General features: G+C 37.5%; 1 protein-coding gene across 8 annotated transcripts in view; it reads right to left on the bottom strand.

The window, feature by feature from the left end:
* Positions 1-4466: 4466 nt before the first annotated feature.
* The window catches only part of SMARCA2 (SWI/SNF related, matrix associated, actin dependent regulator of chromatin, subfamily a, member 2), a 118143-nt gene continuing 103206 nt past the window's right edge, over positions 4467-19403 (bottom strand). For 5 of the 8 annotated variants that reach the window (XM_038125056.1, XM_038125062.1, XM_038125060.1 and 2 more), the window contains 5 exons: positions 13073-13178; positions 11745-11846; positions 7265-7397; positions 5999-6141; positions 5322-5357 (listed from right to left, as the gene is read on the bottom strand). In XM_038125056.1, the coding sequence (XP_037980984.1) occupies positions 5322-5357; positions 5999-6141; positions 7265-7397; positions 11745-11846; positions 13073-13178 (520 nt within the window). Of the gene's footprint in view, positions 6142-7264; positions 7398-11744; positions 11847-13072; positions 13179-19403 lie in introns of all 8 variants that reach the window. The other 3 variants (XM_038125057.1, XM_038125064.1, XM_038125061.1) reach the window with 2 other exon arrangements.

The raw sequence follows: 19403 nt of genomic DNA on the forward strand, positions 1-19403 counted from the left end.
ATTTCGCATTTGAATGACAAAATCTGGGTCAGCCACGAATCGGACAGAGCCTAGCCCAGGACTTAGGCTCTGGGTGACACACGTTCACAGCTCTGAGCTCCTGCATGCATCAGAGTGGTAGTGGCACACCACAGCCGTGTCCGAGTCCGGTTCTTATACTCTCTTTCTCGCCGCAGGCCAGGATGTTCTTTGTCCTTTTGTTAATCAAGTGAGTCCCAAAGCTTCTCTGGACTCAGGATAAAGCTCTCAGATGGAAGACGGTCCAGCTCTCGATGTCTCAGGAATAATTAATCGGTTCCTTGTCTTGTGCTAGACAGAACTTGAAAAGCCACGCTTGCAATACACAAACCCCGTGTCCGGGAAGATATACAAGTTAAACAGTCCCTTACTGGTAATCCTTTGCATGCTAAGGGATTTCCCAGAGACAGACTATAGGCCTGAATGGATTATTATCGGATATGTCGTCCCCCCCGGCTGTCAGTAGCCAGGTGTGCCACTGATGGCTTAATTCTTTACTTAGTTCAGATTTCCAAAACTCTGTGCCGTTTTCCCCCCTTCACATGTCAATGTAGTCATGCTATGTGTGGTATGTGTCTGACAGCAGGTTTTGCAACCTCTGCAAGCTGCTTTTCCTTAGCCTGTTGAGGATTTGCCTGGACAAGTCTCCTGGGATAAAACAGACCCTTAATTTTTATAGCTATTTCTTAACTTTTTCTATTATTTTCTACATCTATGACTATATTATACTCATCATATTATTTTATTTTCTTATGAATTTTGACATATTCCTCACAATGTTTAAATAACTGTTGAATAAAATATACATTCTGACTTCCCTGACAGAATAGGCAGGCTGCCTCTAGATAATCCTTCCTGGCATTTTCATTTCAATGTAATTAACGAAGTTACCCCCTGCGCAAACATGGCCCTTGCTGTTTAAACACTCATATGGCTCCATGTTCCTAAAGTTCTGTCCTCGCTAAATGAAATTCCAGTTCCATCAGAACCCAAATAGGTAAATGCTGACTGGTGACTTGTTTCGTACTCTTTGCTTACTGCTTTTTTCTCACCTACCTCTACGTCTTTTTTCAGCACAGAAGATTAGGGACGAGTGACTGCTCAAATAATACACAAGCCAACTGCAAAGGAGTCAAAATTGTATACCACTTGCCTCTGCCTACCCTGAACCTACTTCTTCTCTAAGGTCAAAATCACCCTGTAAACTACTTTTCTAGCTCCTTTTGTGAACCTATGTTTCAGCATACATTTGAAGTCCCTACTCAAAAACTGCAGGAACTTTAACATATTTCAGAGGTTTTTCAGGAAATGAGCAGAGGTGAAAGCAAGACACCAGCCTAAAAATCCCTTTATAAAAAACTAATTTTGTTTTTAATATTCAGTGTCCTGTTTTTAGTATTTTGTTTTCCAGGCTAGACTATGTTTTGATAAACCTGATCATCCAAGCAGTCATGAAAAAGTGACAGTAGCTTGGGCATTATTAACAGAGCTATTAATGCTTAGATAGTTGACAGGACTGAGCATGTATTAACAGCTCAATAACTGCACACAACTTTGAGACTTACCACTGCATCAGCTCTGCCTGTGTCTCAGTGTGTACAGAGGATGTGGCAGCATTTGCTGTGTCTTCATGCCTCCACAATCAGTGAGTTGTCAGCTTCATTCAGGAGCTAAGGTAGTGAGAAATACTTTGCACTGAGGACCAGGCACATTTAAGGAGGAAGCCATCTATATCAATGATGAGAACATTCTGTATTTTTTTGTTTCTTTTGGAAGATGTGAGGGGAAAAGAAATATTATTAATAGCATCTGAAATGTATAAAAGATGTTAAATGTTTTTCATCTGGCCCACCTACACTGCTGCCTACTTCCCAGGAGAAACCGATGCATCAAGAAAATATCTCGCTATTTACTTCACTTTTCTTGTCTTCATCAGAGTCCAAGCTACATAATTTCCAATTTTATTACACTATTTTTGAAACTACAGCAGGAAACAAGCTAGATTTCCTCAGTATGGACTGTAGCATCGTGCTGTTTTGGGTACAGTCCAAAAGGTATTTCAAGTGTTTTGCTTGTCACTTTGTACTAGAGAGGGAATTCTGAAAACGAGAAAATAGTTCCACCTTAAACACAGATTTGTACCTAACTTGAGTAAAGATTTTCTCCTTTTTTTGGTAAACAATTAGGAAAGTTACACATGACAACAATTTTCCCAGTACCTTTTTTTTTTTTTTATAGTAATGTACTAAGATTGCCAGGAAAACAACTCATCTTGAAAAATACAGTAAATTCATACAGAGAAACAGCCAGATAGCAATTAAAATTCTACTCTGGTAGAAATGAATTAAAATCCTAAGCAAAATAATAGGACCAACTGCAGTGGAGGCATAAGCACGGCTTATATCCTAAATCTACTTTATTTTAATGCTAAAAAATATTTGCAGGTCTTCCGGGTGTTTTCTGAAACTCAGAGAGAAAATTCAAAATATTTTGGAATTTCTTAAAGCTGATAAAAGAAACTGCAGTAGGAATTCAATTGTATTTCTTCATGCAAACTGATATCATCATATGACTTACAGTTATTGACCAAACCCAAAGCTACTTTCAATTTCAACAGAAATGTTGCATCTTCTTCTTAGTTAATTTTTATTATCCAGCTAAACGCTCATCTGCAAATAATGAGTTCTTGAAAAATAAATGAAACTGGGTCACTGCAAAGTCATTAGCGACTCTGGGGATGGGTAATGTGATAATGTGCCTTTTATATCCAAGTTGTCCAGTCTAGGCCAGCAGTGATTGGAGCCTACTGCCACATGCTTTTTGTCTTGTGTAACAGGTTACTAGATTTTATTCTTTTTGCAGTGAAAAAATAACATTTCTCTATGGTCTTATGAAACTGTCACTGAAAACTATATCCTGCATCATAAAATCACAGGACTATAGGCAGGCACCTCTGGAAGTCATTTGGTCCAATCCTTCTGCTCAAGTAGGGCCATGGAAGTGGAGGTGGCTTTTAAGTATCTCCAAGGGAGACTAAAGCTCTATGGGGAATTTGTTCCAGGGCTCAGTCACCTACATAGTTAAAGTTTCACGATATTCACAGGCACTGCCTATGATTTCAGTGTGTGCCCACTGCCTCTTGGTCCTGTCCTGAAAAGATCCTGGCTTTGCCTTCTATGCACCTTCCCTTTCTTAGTACTGATTCACATCAGATGAACATCAGAACAAGATGCTTTTGAGCCCACTCTTCTTCGTGCTGAACAGTGCCAGCTTTCTCAGATTCTCTGTGTATGTCATGTGCTCCAGTCCCTTAACTACGTCAGTGGCCCTCTTCTGGACTTCAGCCTCCAGTATGTCCATGTCTTCTCTTCAGCTGCAGTCCACTACTGGACAAAACACTCCAGATACATCTCAACAGTGCTGAGGTGAAGGCAAGAATCTCCTCTCTGGACCTGACGGCAACACTCCTCCTAATAAAGTCCAGCATACCTTCTTTGCAAAAATAACGCACTGTTGGCTCACGTTCATTGCTGGCTCATGCACTGTTGGCTCACTTGGTGTCTACCAGGACTTTGTTCTTTGCAATGCTGCTTCAGACACTGGTAGCATCAATGTGAGCCTCTGAGATCAAAGATACCTCTCTGTGAAATAGTGGGTTTTCCATTCACACTAGGAATAACATGTTGGAAATTGTTAAAGCTAAGCAAAGCTGACTTCTCTCAGTGCAGAGCTAATATAAGCAAATGGGCACCAGTCCAACTTACTGATCACTTTTCAAATGAGCTACAGAAATCTGAAACAGTTAACATACTACAAGGCAGCAGGAAGAGGTTTACTGGAGACACACTCTCAGAAGTTCATATAACAAAGAAATGTTCTGTTACAAAGCTCCTAGGCTTGTACATTTTTTACACAAGATATGCTCAAATCTAAGTTTTGATTTTGCTGAGTAGCAATGTTAACTGCAAATATATAGTTCAAATGTTTAGATTACTGCATCATATTGCATCACCACTGTGATACCTCAAGATAAGACTTTAAATAAACTGACTTAGGGGTGGGCTGACTGCCTGCATAACTAATTATATTCAGGCCCACTAAGGCATATGGATATATATTTCCTGAAAGAAAAATAAAAAAGTTTATTTTATTGCTTTATCACTTCAATTGTAAATAAGTAATGAATTATGCTTTTATTTCAAGGTACCAGTCTTTTACTTCAGTTTTATTATTCTTTAACACGTATTGCATATCCTCTCTCCATCTCAGAAGATACTTCTATGATATTTGAATTTTACATAGAGGAAGGACCAAAGTGGACTTCTCTACAGGAGATACTCCTGCTCTCTCATTACTATTATAAAAATATTTTTGTTGAACTCGTAACACAAGGCCGCATCTATTGAACTAAACTATCTCTTTATTAGGAAAACACCAACACCACATTCTTCAAAATTACTGGAATTTTATTTGCCTCAGGCTTATGACTTGCAACCAAAGACATTGTGCAAAGAAAGCAAAGATTAAGTACACTTTAGGGAAAAGGTGATAATCCACATTGGTAACATAGAAGATCAATCTGATGAAAGAAGCCATACGTTACACTATATAGATTGCAATATTCAATAGCATTTTTAAACCAACTTCTTTAATAGAGGAAAAAAAAAAGTTAAGCAAAGTTTACAGTAGACATAAATTTGATACAATTCAAAAAGGCTTTTTTTCTGAAGATCATCAAGCATAAAGTGGAAAAATGTATATGGGGTAAGGTGTATGAAAGCTAACTACTGAACATTTATAAGCTATTAAACAAAGTTGCATATATGTACCACAGTGTAAAAAACCAATACAGGACAAATAAAAAATTTGCAAATGGCCTGATGAAAAATAAAATAACCAGTGGCTTTTAAAGACTTCTCCTGGTTATCAATGCTAAAAAAGACTTTTTTTTTGTTACCTTTCTGATGCCACTTGAAAAAAACCTTATCAAATGATAAAACCAGGCACAATCAAACCATTACCAAGTCAAAACCAGCCCATAGAAATATACTATCAACCCACATTTTCCCTCAAAAGGTTTCTTTGTTGTTTCTTGAGGCCCATTTGGTCACAATATGTTACATTTTTTGCCTTTTTTACACCATGATATCATATGTTTGTCTGGCACTATCCTAAAGCTAATTTATAGAGAATGAGAATACAGAAACAACCCGATGTCTATTTGAATTCACTGGGTGTAAAATAAGAGAAAAGAGAAGAGAAGGGGAAGGGGTCAGTTCTGCCAAGAAAATAAACCCTATGGATCACTCATCATCACTTCCGCTTGCTTCCGACTGGTCCTAGAGGTAAGAGACACAAGACAAGTCAGAAATTCTTTCCAGCTATTCTGTGGAATTTGTTAAAGAAGGAAAAATAAAAGGAAGTATGTGGAAGAAATATGACAATTAAACTGACAAATCAAGATAGCCTGAATAAAGGTACTGTGTTATCTAGTATTTCTCTTTCATGAAATTTCATCTAATTGCTGTAGACTTCTTTAGAGAGGAAAGACAGAGAGTCAGGAAACACCAGCTCTTTCTTTCTATCCAGACATTTAAAAACAACTGGGAAGACATCTATTTTCATTTGTTGCAATAACAGAAGCACTCACTAAAACAAAGGTAAAAAATAATCAGGCTGTAAGTTTTTCATCTGTGGACAAAAGCAAACAGACCATGAGACTTAAAGGTTCAATGAATGTAGGAACAGCTCGAAGAAATAAGATCCAAACTTCTCAGACTTCTTGTCTTCCAGCACTGGGATCACAGCTCATAAGCACACTCAGGTACTGTTAACACCCCCACCCAATTCTCTCAGGATGATCACTACAAGTTAAGTATGTGCTTAAGCATGAATAGTTGAGAATTCTGACAGCAAGCAGGACAGGGCAGAGACGCAATCACTGCAAACCACTTCCACAGTCTCACTGAACAAAACTTACATTTTCATCTTGATCCTCATCACTATCATCATCACTCACGACAGGCTTGGCTTTTGCTCTGCTTTGCCTCTTCTTGCCTTTTCCTTTCTCCCGACTTTTTTCATCCTTCTTATTCAACTTGATTTTGACTTTCACTGATTTTGCTGCAAAAGGTTCAACAGCGTACATTAATGTAACATTCACTTATCAAATTCAAATGCTGTCTCTTGCTCACAGAAATTCACCTCTGGTAGCAGCCTGAAAAGGCATTCCCCTGTGACTTTACATGGATTGTGGAACAACAAAACAAGACGTATCTGCTTTTATTTCTCTTGTTTTTAATAGTTATAACAGTAATATATTAAACTATAAAGACTAACTTTTAGCTGACCATATCCATATCCATTTTCTTTTGATTCTCAGAATGTATGGTGTGCATAGGTAGTATATGGTCTTTTGAAAAGATATACATTTAGAAGTATTTTCTTCCTCACCATAGAAATATTTAGCCTTTGTACAAACAGACCTTTTTTTTGTATTTTAAAGTAAAGAAATTCTATGTGGAGGTTACTGGTGAATTTTGAGTTGACACGTTTCTAAAGTACATGCTATTCTGATTACAGAATATCCACTCATTTCCAAATGAGCTACTGAAGTTGCATGCTTAGCACACATGTGTGACACACTTGGAAGGGTAACTCAGGGCCAAGCACTACAGCTTCTGTAACCAGAGAAAACGGGTTGCTGGAATTTGGATAGATGTACTGGATGGCACAAAGTGCAATGAAGGAATCCATCCTTCTCCACTTCATCATGCTTCCTAACCTACAGGGACTTAATGAGCGTTCTGAAACAATCACAGTTTCACTTGGTCCTTGTCACACTGAAGAATGTTTTCAAAATCATGTGATTCTTAACCATGTGATGAACTTTGCATGTCACATCATGTCGAAAGGTTGACCACTTGCTGATGAAGACTGTCTCCAGCTTTTCCAGGTACTTCCATTTACAAACAGCACAAACAGGCCCTGAAGGGCTTATAAACAGCTATGGTCACCCACAAAGCACCTCTACAAATTGTTTCTGGCTTAGGAGTAGTTTAAATAGAAGTAAGCCAGAATACCCAGTTGAAAGACCAAAACAATGTTGCACCTAAGCAACCTTAGTAAGAAACTACTTCCACCAATAGAAAATAGAACCTCATAATCAGTCTCCATGCAAAAGCAGCAAAACCTGCTCTTCCATCCCCTTATATATTTCCTTGTCAGTATCTAGCTGGGGACTCACATTCTGATTCTGATTCTTCTTCCTCATCTTCTTCTTCATCATCATTGCTTTCATCCTCACTTTCTTCTTCTTTGGCTATCTTCTGTCGTGCACTTTTGAACACAGACTGAAGAACAATGGAATCCTCATAGATCTACAGTACAGGTACAAACCTCTGTCAGAACTATGAAGTCAAGCAGAATCAGAAATTCGCAGCACAGACCTAAATTTCCAGTGCAAGTCTACAGAGTACATGGCCTTTTCAAATACCAAGCAATAATGTCTGTTGCATGAATTGTGTAAGAAATGCCAACATTCATTCTTAATGCTCTAAATGAAGAAATTTGTCAGTAGTGAGCTGCAAAGAAACAACTCTTACAAGGTATTACATCTAAAACCTCTAGTTAATGCTTTTCTTATTATTTCTACTGCCATAGGAACTATTGTGCATTTTCATCATATCATAACACCCTTGAAAACCTGCCAAAGGAACAGACTTCAGCAGTAAGCACCATAATTAAAACATGAGTTATCATCTGGCAATACAGTTAATAATGACAAATGGCTAACCCTCATTTAATTATCTTTAGTTTTTTTCTGAAATCCAAAGAGGCTACAAGGAAAATAATTTATCCCAAGCAGCTCATCCCTTCCTTCCTCTCAGATTTAAAAAGACTGAAAAAATTAGGGCTTCCTCTGAATTGCATGTGTTCTCAAACATTCTCTAGTATCCAAAATATCTTGAGTATATTAGATTTTCTCTTTAACCTCCAACATGAGGAGACTCTCAAGAGTGACCACTTTTGGCTTGTAACACATTTCTTAGATTTAACAAAGTAAAAATCTTGCTGTGTTGCTGAGTATCAGATTCTTTGTCATCACCTGAACAAATTACCTTGTGTGGTTTGTTTTGTAAAATGTCAGAAGACAAGCACTGCACAATTTGGCATTAAAAAATTAAGGGTCATTTCTAGAAGAGTATGGAGTCACAGACTGTATTTGGTTTTATCATCATCATCTACCTTGGCTTTCTGTCATTTTATTCCTCTGGCTGAATGACACACTTTCTTGTATAAAGGGACACTAGGTATTTGTGACAAAAATAATGGAAGGATTTTTGGCTGCCATTATGCAGCCTGTATCCTAAACATGATAGAAGTGCTCTAATATTTTGTGGGTTCAAAAAGTTGAATTAGGAAAAGTTTGTTCAGAATACTTAACATGAAATATCCAATTTCTACTTTTTTCACTTCACCATCAAGTGCTTTTTTTGAAAAACTGCCTTTCACTGTGGATTGCTCCCTATTCTCTGAGTTCCTCTGTGCTTTTTGTTTTGAGATGTTTGACTGCTCTCAATCATGGTAAAATTTTTATGTATCTGTTATCTATAAAAAATAATCCTGAATGTTTTGAGAAGGCTGCTCTCCTGTCTTACGACATTAGTGAGCTGTGAGACTCCAGAACTTCCTTCCTTAAAGCTAAATAATAATTCACTTTCTCTTATACCTACTTCTTTTCAAGTCAGCTATTGATAGAACCTACCAAGCTCCTCTTCAGAACTATTTATTTTTCATATACATAAGCCTAGCATATTAATCGTTCTTAGGAATGGCTCTTTCAATTAACCTTCTGCTCTTTCTCACAAAAACACTTTTCAAAGCAAAAAGAACTAAAGACTTGTACATCATCTTATCTTTTAATGCTGGCCACTACATATTTAAGGCATCAATTTGACCCAGACTTTCAAACAGTTTCCTGAAATAGGAGCCTCCTTGAGCCAGATCTTATAAGCTCTTGGAGGTCTATTTCAGATCCAAGATAGCTCAGCTACCTTTGGAGGCATAAAATCAGCAGCATGGCTTCTGTTGCAGTGTTGGAAACAAAAAGGTTTAATAAAAGGCAAATTAACAAACTCCTTACAGAGAAAAACCGATCCAGGTGCAAGAGGTCCTTGCCCCTGGTAAAACACCTCACAAAAGCGATTCGTTTCTTTGTTCACTTCTTTTTCTAGTAAATTGCCCAGGCGGGACTTTTTGGCTCCTGTCCAAATGGCTATCCTTAAGTTTGAGGTAAAGAGGTCCTAAGAGGTGTCTTCTCACTTAGAGGAGAGAAACTTCTGGACTTATCTCCTTTTTAAGGGAACAAAGGATAGTTTTGTGACTCCATCAACAGGGGGCATGTTCCTATAGTTTCCCAATGAAATACAGAGGCTTCAAAAATTATTTTAATCTTCTTTATGTGGAATTACTTGTAATATTCCTATGTATTTTGATACACAAAAACCCCCATGTGGCTGCTTCATGAATAGCTGTGCAAATAGAAATTTTACTATTTTGACAGAAACCTAATTCCAACAGGTTTCAAAAAATCAAGCCACAATGACAGTAGAAATTCCTTCAAAAAGGGAGATGCAACAACAAAAGAACTTCACACCAAATTACAACATTCTGTTTGAAGAGACACACACAAGCATCTTTAACCCTGTGCACATCTGTGTGTCATTTGACTACTATAATCTGAAAAGCTTTTCAAAACACTGAGGCTTCATTAAAGACAAAAACCTTAACATATAAAGCCATTCCATCCATGAAAACCCTGAATATGCTTCCATCTCAGATGAAACTGCTTTACACCAAGGAAAAGCAGCAGGCACCACACTAAGAGAACAACTGAAGTTCACTGAGTGCTTAAACAACTACCTGAATTAGCTCTTTTATTTTGAGTGCACACACAAATAATCTAATTTACTGAAGTCAGTTGTAATGTCAGAGCAAAGGTAGACCAGAACTGTAACAAAAACCAGAAGGTATCACAAAAGCCTGGAAAACTGGAGGACTACCACAGAAGTGTCCTGCAGCTCAGGGGAAATCAAAATGAATGCTCTGAGAACTTTGCAGAAAAAAAGGAAAAAAACCCTAGACACACATTATTTGGCCTTCATGATATAAAAAGTAATATTAGATCTGGTAATTAATGTTGGTTCATTGGAACAGAAAATAATACTACAACACTGATACATGTTAAGTTATTTCCAAAAAGAGCAGCAATATCTACCAACACTTCTGTCCACTCAGGAGTACTCATCTCAATTCTACTATCTCTGCCTAACAAGACATCAGTTTTCCATAAGGAGGTTGAGTCATTCTGACGTGAATAATTTAATTATTTTCCCCATTTCACTACTGAGGTTTTTTACCTCTTTTTGTCTCCTCTACCAACATTTACCATTTTCTGAAGTCTCATTTATACTTTTTGTTATTAACTTTCCTTCACTTTTTTCCCCCTCTTGTTATAATTAGATACTTATAGCCATTTTACTGCTATATGAATAAGCAGTAAACTGAAAATCTACATCCAAACATGTAGCAAAATTTTGTCCCAAGAATTCTACCATAATTAATTTACTTTAAAAAATATTTTCAGATGATTTATTTGTAGTTGCTTCCATGTAACTGAAGACAGTAAAAAAAATCCCATGTACATATTAGAGAAATATGTTTTTCTGTCTCTTGATATCAAGAAAAACTACTAAATGATGAACTGACTCCAGCAATTCTTCATAATAAATTCCATACTCATTTTTAATTCTCAAAATCTAACATAAACTCCCCAATTTAGCTAAATGTTATCATTAACATTTAGAAACTTTAAGAAAACATTCATTATTGGCAGCATCATCCTTCAGCTTACTTTTATTTAGCCTTCAAATAACATCTTTTTTTATCTTTTTCATGTTAGGGAAACTATCTTCAGGGTCTCTGCTTCAACTGATTATTGTGTTTGCATCACACTTTTTGGATCTCATCTTTAAAAATAATCACTCAAGACTGTGTTTCACTGTATTGTAAGACAACTTTCTTCATATCTGCCATCCAAATTTCATAGTCTTTCCTCTTGTATCAGCACCCTGCTCCGAATTTTGTGCCCATTCATCCACGTGAAACATTTGTTTGAGATGAGTTTGCCTTCTAAACCTGAGACTCATTTTGCAATAATAAAAAAAATTTAAAAAACAGAGGCTTCAGAGGCTACATACATCTTTACTGATGGACAATCCTGAATTTTTATCTTCCATTAGCAGAAATGAAGAACCTTCTATGACTTATTTCCTCAACACCCTGTCCTAGAGCTGTACTGTTACATCTGCTACTTCTGTGATCCACTGTGGAAAACCTAAACTGATGTATCACTCCACACACTGCCTTTCACCACAGATTCAAACAGTCTTACTGCAGCTTTAAAGTACACACAGATCAGAAAAGATTGATCTCAGAATTAGCGCTAAAACCAAATTTTCTGGAAAAACACACTGCAGCAGTGTCCAGTGAATTCTGGATTCTAAAAATGTGGACATTTTTCTCTACTCAAAGAAATAATTGAAACAGAATTGAGAGTTTATATACAAAAATAGAATTGAGAGTTTATATACAAAAATAGTAACCAACAAGCACTAATAGATAGGGGAAACCTGTATGTTTAACAGAAATTAACTCATTCAGACCTGGGATCCCTCCAAGTTGAATGTCTGTGCATTGTGACACAGCAACATGACATCTTTTTCCAAATCCCCAAGACTCCGATATTTATGGTTGCGAATTCTTTCCTGTTGCATTTGTTGAGGAAATGAAGACAAGTATTGATGGGCAGTGGTGCAGAAAGAAGAACAGCAGAGAGGAAACTGAATTAATATTTGATTCAACACATTAAAAGCTTTCTCTTAAAAAGTTTTACCTAAGCATCAAGATAAGTATCTGTTTAAAACATAGAATGTCTTCAACCATGTTTGTTAGCATATTATTCAAAAAATGCATCAAGGTAAAAGAGCAAAAATTAGGCAATTTCTTTGTGAACTGTAAAGGCTAATAGCAAGAGAAATTGAGCTATTTTGGTAAAAGAAGTTCCAGTTTTGTCCTTCAAATAAACCCAGTAACTGTAACACGAGTGAAAGATACAGAGTTATGACATCACCCAAGCTGCAACATGCCATCTAGACCCCATCTACCAAACTCCGTTTGGATCTGACCTGGCTCTTCCAAGGTATGAGGCTAGGGTCTAGAAGGGGAAGCCCTATGAGGACACAGCTGAGATCATTTAGTCTGTTCAGCCTGGAGAGGAGGAGATTTACAGGAGACCTCACTGTGGTTTACAACTTCCTTATGAGGGGAAGTGCAGGGGCAGGCACTGATCTCTTCTCTGTGTTGACCAATGATAAGACCTGAGGGAATGGCCTGAAGTTGTGCCAGGGAAGTTTAGATTGGCTTAGATTGGATCAGGGAAAGGTTCTTCACACAGAGGGTGGCTGTGCACTGGAACAGGCTCCCCAGGGAAGCGGTCACAGCAGTGAGCCTGACAGAGTTCAGAAAGCTCTCAGGCACATGGTGTGATTCCTGGGGTGTCCTGTGCAGGGGCCAGGAGTTGGACGTCATGATGTGTGTCCGTCCCTTCTAACTCAGGATATTTATGGTTCTATGATTTTTAACATAGGTATATAGGTATATTCCCATAGAACTATGAAATCTTTGTCAACAGTGTGTTTTTAACAAATTTGTTGACAGATTCACAATTAGGTCTTTGCAAAAAAAGGCACTGAGATGTCATCCCTGTCACATTACTGTAGTTTGACTTCACCTTGAAATTACAGTGATACACTGTAATATACACCAAACAAAATTACTAACAAATTGTGTCACAATGTTTAAAATCTAATCCACCAATACAGGTGGCATGAAATATTAATACTGTTATTTTAAAAACAATGTTATAGTCACACTTCTGTAAAACAAAAAGAAATGGAGGAACCTGCACTTCCAAAACTCCTCCATTCCTTACCTTTATCTTTTTGAAATCCACTGGTTTCCTAATCAATTCATAATACTCCGGTAGCTCCTTCCTAGATGGGAGCTGAATGAAGACTTCACTTAGCTGCCGTCCTGAACTGTTGAGAAAAACAAAGCCATATGGAAGGGAATTATTGCAACTTTCTCACAAAACACACACACACACTATCTAATAGTAAGAAAAAAATTAAAGTAATGGAATAAAATCATGGGGTTTTTTTCAAAAAATTAGAAAGTGAACCCTAATTTTTAAATTTGGTACAGATCATTAACTTCCAGTTTGAAATCTGAAACAGTTGTCCTAACATATCCTTAATATGTCATTGACATCTAACATCACTAGAGAGGAATATGTAGAAGAGGCTTTATGAAAGAAGAATCAGGATTTGCATCTGAATTCCACAGTCTTTTGCTGAGTACACTCTTATTATTTCCCTGTTCAGTAATTTTTAGCAGTTCTCCCTTCTGTCACTCTTTAAATTTGTCTTCTTGATCACTATACAGTTAGTCTTGTAATTCCATATTATAGCAAACCATACTGATTTCCATTATACTATATGCTCATTGCTATTACACTAACTCGATGTTACAACCAAAAAAATGAGTAACTTCTATTAATGACTGCTGAGTTTCTGGGAAGATCATTCCAACTATATTGAAAAGCACTACTGCCATTGGTACTTCTTCATTCATTTGAAATAAAGTGACAGATTTTCTACAAAACTTTTATACTATTGGAACATTGCCTATAACTTACATGTGTACAATATTTCCCACTGGTCATCCTCTTAATAGCCATTATAACAATTTTGTATTGAGGATCTTTTTTAAATCTTATTTGTCATTTTTCAAATAACACATGGCTACAAGTCACCTTGAGAGAAAATGTGCTGATTACACTTAGGGGTTTAGTTGGTTTTGTGTTGTTTTTTGTTGGGTTTTTTCCCCCATGTGCATGTAATTTTCACAGAGTAACAGAAAAAAGCAGTCCTGTGAAGAATGCTGCACACAGCATTCACAAGCATTTCCCAGTTCACATTCACATGCTTCCTTCTCTCACAGCTACTCCAGAAAGGCCCTGTTTTCTTAGCTGAATTTTCAAAAAGTATCTAAGAATCTTCAAACTCCACAGGAGCTGGGCAAGAATGCTACCAAGTACTGGTTTTCCCCTGGGCTTTCTCTTGCAACCACCCTTCAGAGTGGTGTAGGATCTTATCAGACATTAAGCTAAAACTGAACTGAAGGTTAACTGAAGCAATTCTGCAATAAGGAGAATAAGGATGATAAAAAGCAGAAAGCTAGCAATAGCTCTCTCCTTTCTGGAAGTAATGAATTATGGAAGTAATGAAGCTTATTATACAGTATGCATTTCTTAATGCTTGAGGGTAACATCAGAACTTGAGAAGGTACTATTTTTCTTATGGACCTGGTTGATTAATTAACAAGAAGAAACAAACAGATTTTCCTAATTTTCTAACTATCTGGTGCTCACCTAATCCATGATTTTTTATTGTTCTCAGTTTGGTTCTGAGACAATGCTGCTCCTTCCATCACAGAGGACAATAATGTAAATACTCTAATTACAGATGGCTAATCAGCACTGGTTTGAGACAATGTTCTCAGTTTGGTTCTGAGACAATGCTGCTCCTTCCATCACAGAGGACAATAATGTAAATACTCTAATTACAGATGGCTAATCAGCACTGTTCTAAAGAAATTTTGACACCAACAGGCAGCTAGACTATTTATTCATTCAACACAGACCTAGAAACCAAAATCCTCTGTCTCATCCTGTACAGTTGTGTCAGACTCACAGCAGCAGCTGCCCTTGACTGCTCAGCAGTAGCTGCCAAGCTGCCTCCTGGTTCTGGCACACACCTGAGTGTGCTCCTGGGCGTGGCTGCTGCAGGTGAGACAAGCCGGTGGGCGTACGGTGCATCCCTGTCCCAGGAGAGGACAGTGAAGTCTATGTGTTCTTCCTTCAACTTACAGCCATTGAGATAGATACCCACAGAGACTACTGGCAGTTCAGTAGCAGCTACTAGCAACTTCACCCAACAGATCTAATTTATTTGGGAAGACCCCTGTTACTGAAATAGACAAAAGCATACAATGGCCAGGTAACTGTCACAGCCAAGTCTTACTTATTTCTCTCCTGCCAACAAATGATGGTGAAATTCTGGCCACTGCACCTACCATCTCCTTTAATATGGATTCATATGTTCATTACTTTTATACTTCCCCTGTCCAAGTGTCTATAGAATGGATTTAAAGGCACCAGCCTTGTTCTTGACCTGTGTGTCTGTGTCATGCTACATGACAGAACCTGTCTTCATTGCACACTGCCCCCTCTCAGTAAAACTGGAAGCAATACAAAAAAAAGCAATGCATTATATATATGTTCTACACAGCTGACTAAATTATTGTGTGTTTCTATTCATTTGAAAATTGAGGACTGCTTTTTTTTTTTTTTTTTTTTTTTTTTTTGGTTCATAGAGGGAAGTGTTGAGCAGTAACAGCTTCAAATGAGATCAGTGGAATTTCTTCTGAACATATACAACACTATGAAGACCAGCAGCTGGATCTCTGGTGCCCAAACAGTATCTTAAAATTTAAGTTTCTATTCCCTGTTTATAAAATGAGCATAAAATACTGTGAAAGAAGTACTATATCTACAAAACATTCAGACTCCTTAGGGGCATTATAGAGAAGCCTAGGAAGAATTCAGCTATTCCTAAGTGATCAGTGCCCACCTTATACATTCAAGGCACTGACTGTGAGGAAAGCAAAACAAAACAAAGCAGTATCCCGTTACACCATCACACAGCACACTGTAACTTACCTGCCTGAACCTTGGTACACTATGAGTGTGGATTAGCTATACAGAAGGACTATCACTGCTGTGTTTTATTTCAGCAGCCTTAACAGAAATTCATATTTGAGTAAAATTACTGAACCACTGATGCTGGATTTCTTCAACTGTGCTTCAGAGTCTAATACTGAACAGAATTACTTCAGTAAAAACCAAACAGCCACTAATAAACTAATTCTGATCAAATTTTAAAACATGCTTAGCCTATTTGTCCTAGTGAAGTATTTTCTGATGGTCATAGCTTTTAATCTCATGGCTGTATTCTTTTCTCTTTTTACATCCACATTCTCTTACACACCCACCCTTATATGGTATTTTATATTAAAAATACAACTCATAAATTATTAAACAGCAATATTCTATTTTCCAAGTGCAAACTCAGCCAACTATGATTTATTCACACATTCTTTTAAACTAAGAATGCAACAGAAAACCCTCAAGCTTTTGCTTGATCTAATTAATTACTGAAAATCACTTGTGGCCATGAAAGAAAAAGCATTAAGGGCACGACAGCCTGATTTTGTCTACTCAGATCAATAACAGCTTATTCTGTTCTACCATTTTTATAGAACCTACTCTCACAAAGAAGTACTATCTTGCACTCCCATTGTATATGTGCATCCATATTACAAACAAATGGGATCTTTTCTAACAATCTGCTTTTCTAACAAATTGCTGTGTTGTGGATACAGTAGGTGAAAATCAGTAATTATCAAAGCAATTCTGATTTTAATCCTTTTGCTCACTTAGGTAATTAGAAAATAACAACCACAACAACTACCACATAAAAATCATGTGCAGTAAAAAAAAAAAAAAAAAATCACTTATGGTTGCCTAGCAACTAGCAGGCTACGTGCTGAAAAGAAGAAGGACCAGAATAAATTAAAAGATCTGACTGTGAAATAACTGTGACAGTTCATTGCTACTGCATCAGCTCAACATGCTAGTCCCATGTGTGCTCACATTTAAAACACTTGCATACTGCAAAAGTCTAAACAGCATTAAGAAATACTGCTTATTTAGAAAATGTTTTTGTTTAGAAAAATATTTGTGTGCAATGTTTTCAATTTTCTCTCATTTCTGTCAAATTGCTTACAAGATGCATACAAGCATATAATTCCATTCCATATAAGTCAGTATCGTCTTGTGAAATGAAATGCAGGAACCCCATTTGTATCAGGCTCCTTTTTATATTTGTTTTCCCTGGCAGTATTTGGCCAGAAACAAGCTGCCATAGGCCTTTTAGTAGTACACTACTACCAACACTCATTCTCCTTTGGTATTAAAAGGAGAGATAACTATAAAGCTGAAACTGCAATATGTTCTCGTATTTCTGACAAATTTCAAACTTTTAACAGACAATGAAATTCAATTTAGAGTGGGTAGAATGAAGAGTCCTGCATGCTTTCCCAAGCCAGAGCACTCACAAACAGAACCATGGCTTGAAAACTACAACTTTAAATCAAATGCAACTCACAAAGATGCTATTTAAAAGAAAAGTGTGGGGGAGGAGAATTAGAAGAACTGACATAGCGACTTCCAACAGTAACCCAGCTATGTAGGGACATGATTAATTTTCATTAGTGTTTAAGGTCCCTTTTTGGAACTGACTACAGCCGTACATAGTAAACCTGTCCCCATCATTGAAATGGAAGTGGGTAAAAATAGTTAAATATGCAATCCCTGGGTTTGACATATGGCTATGTACTCCATAATTTGAGCTTGGATGTAAGTAAAAATTATTTGTGTGTTTGAATACCCAAGAGTACCAGTTGGCATAATTATTTACTAGTTAGACCAGTAATGGCTGTGTTACTCTCCATTTTAAAACAGTTAAAAACTGGCAACTTAAGAAAAAACCTGGAAAGACTATGAATAAAATCCATTTCATCTACAGAGAAAATATCCTCTCCATGAGCTGTGTCATCAAAATGCGGAGCACTACAGACAGGAGTAGTCTCTTGCCAAGCACAAAAGGCACAAAACTCCACCCTTCAATTTTTTTCTATCCTTATTTTAATGTGGTCAACAGCTACCTGATACCAGGAGGAGATTTTGTGAAGTTAATTGCTACACCACACAAGTCCTTACTTTTAATTCATTAATAGATCAGATGGCAGGTGGGGGACAAATGAAATCACTGTAAGGAAGAGAGCAATCAGAATCCTGGGACTCTTTGAATTCAGCTGTTGCTGTTTAGGCAAGTTAATGCAAACTAGTGGTAGTATCAAATTGGTACCCAGGAAACATTAAATTCTGAGGCAAGGCAGAAGAAAACAGTGGGTTTGTAAGGAAGGATTGCAAGGTATGAATGACAGAACCATAGAATTTATTTATGTTGGAGAAGACCTATAATATCATCCAGTCCAACCATTAACCCTGCACCCCGTATACCACTAAATGTCACATCCTCACACCTTCTCAACACCTCGAGGATAGTGATTCTACCATGTCCCCTGGGCAGCCTGGTCCAATGACTGAGCACTGATTCAATTAAGTTTCTCCCAATATCCAGACAAAATCTCTCCATGGGCATCTTGAGGCCATTTCCTCTTGTTCTGTTACTTGTCACCATGGAGAAGAGGCTGAACCTCTTTCAGGCAGCAGTTGTAGAAAGCAGTAACATGTTCCCTAGGCCTCCTTTTCTCCAGGCTAAATGTCCTCAACTTCCTCAGCTGCTCCTTACAGGATGTGTGCTCCAGACTCTTCACCAGCTTTGTTGCCCCTCTCTGGACACACTCCAGCACCTCAGTATCCTTCTAAAAGTGAGGGGCCCAAAGCACAGGATTTTAGGTGTGGCCTCACTAGTGCCAATTACAGAGGGACAAACATTTCCCTAATCCTGCCAGGATGAAGTATCCTTAATTTTCTCTATTTTTATTTATTTAATCAGGAATTGTCTTCCTTTGAAACAAACCATAAAGAGGAAAAGTACCACAAGAGAAAAAATATAGTTTAGGAGACTAAGCCTGCATGTGTATCTGCTGATGGCAGATCAGCAGCTGGGACTCAAATGAGGCATAAAATTTCATTATTCTGAAAGAAAAGCTATCAGCAGTAAAACTGTCCCTTCTTTCAAAAGGTTACAGCATTTTAAGTGCACATACAAACTACTTTTTGTGGGCCAAACTGATTTGGTGGTGCCAAGTGATAGGATGAGAGGGCATGTGTAGATATCGATGCACAGAAAAGTTTCATCTTAACATGAGGAAGAACTGCTTTATTGTGCGGGTGACCATGCACTAAAACAGATGGCCCAGAGACTGTGGAGTTTCTCTCACTGGAGACATTCAAGAAATGTCTGGAGCAACCCTGTGTCACGTGCCTTGGGATGACCCTGTCTGAGCAGGGAGGCTGGACCAGATGACCTGCTGTAGTCCTACCCAAACTGATCCATTCTGTGGTTCTTTGATTTTGTGTTGTGAAAACGTAACATACATAACATATGATT

This window comes from Motacilla alba, chromosome Z, assembly GCF_015832195.1.
Source record: "Motacilla alba alba isolate MOTALB_02 chromosome Z, Motacilla_alba_V1.0_pri, whole genome shotgun sequence".
NCBI classification, from domain to species: domain Eukaryota; kingdom Metazoa; phylum Chordata; class Aves; order Passeriformes; family Motacillidae; genus Motacilla; species Motacilla alba.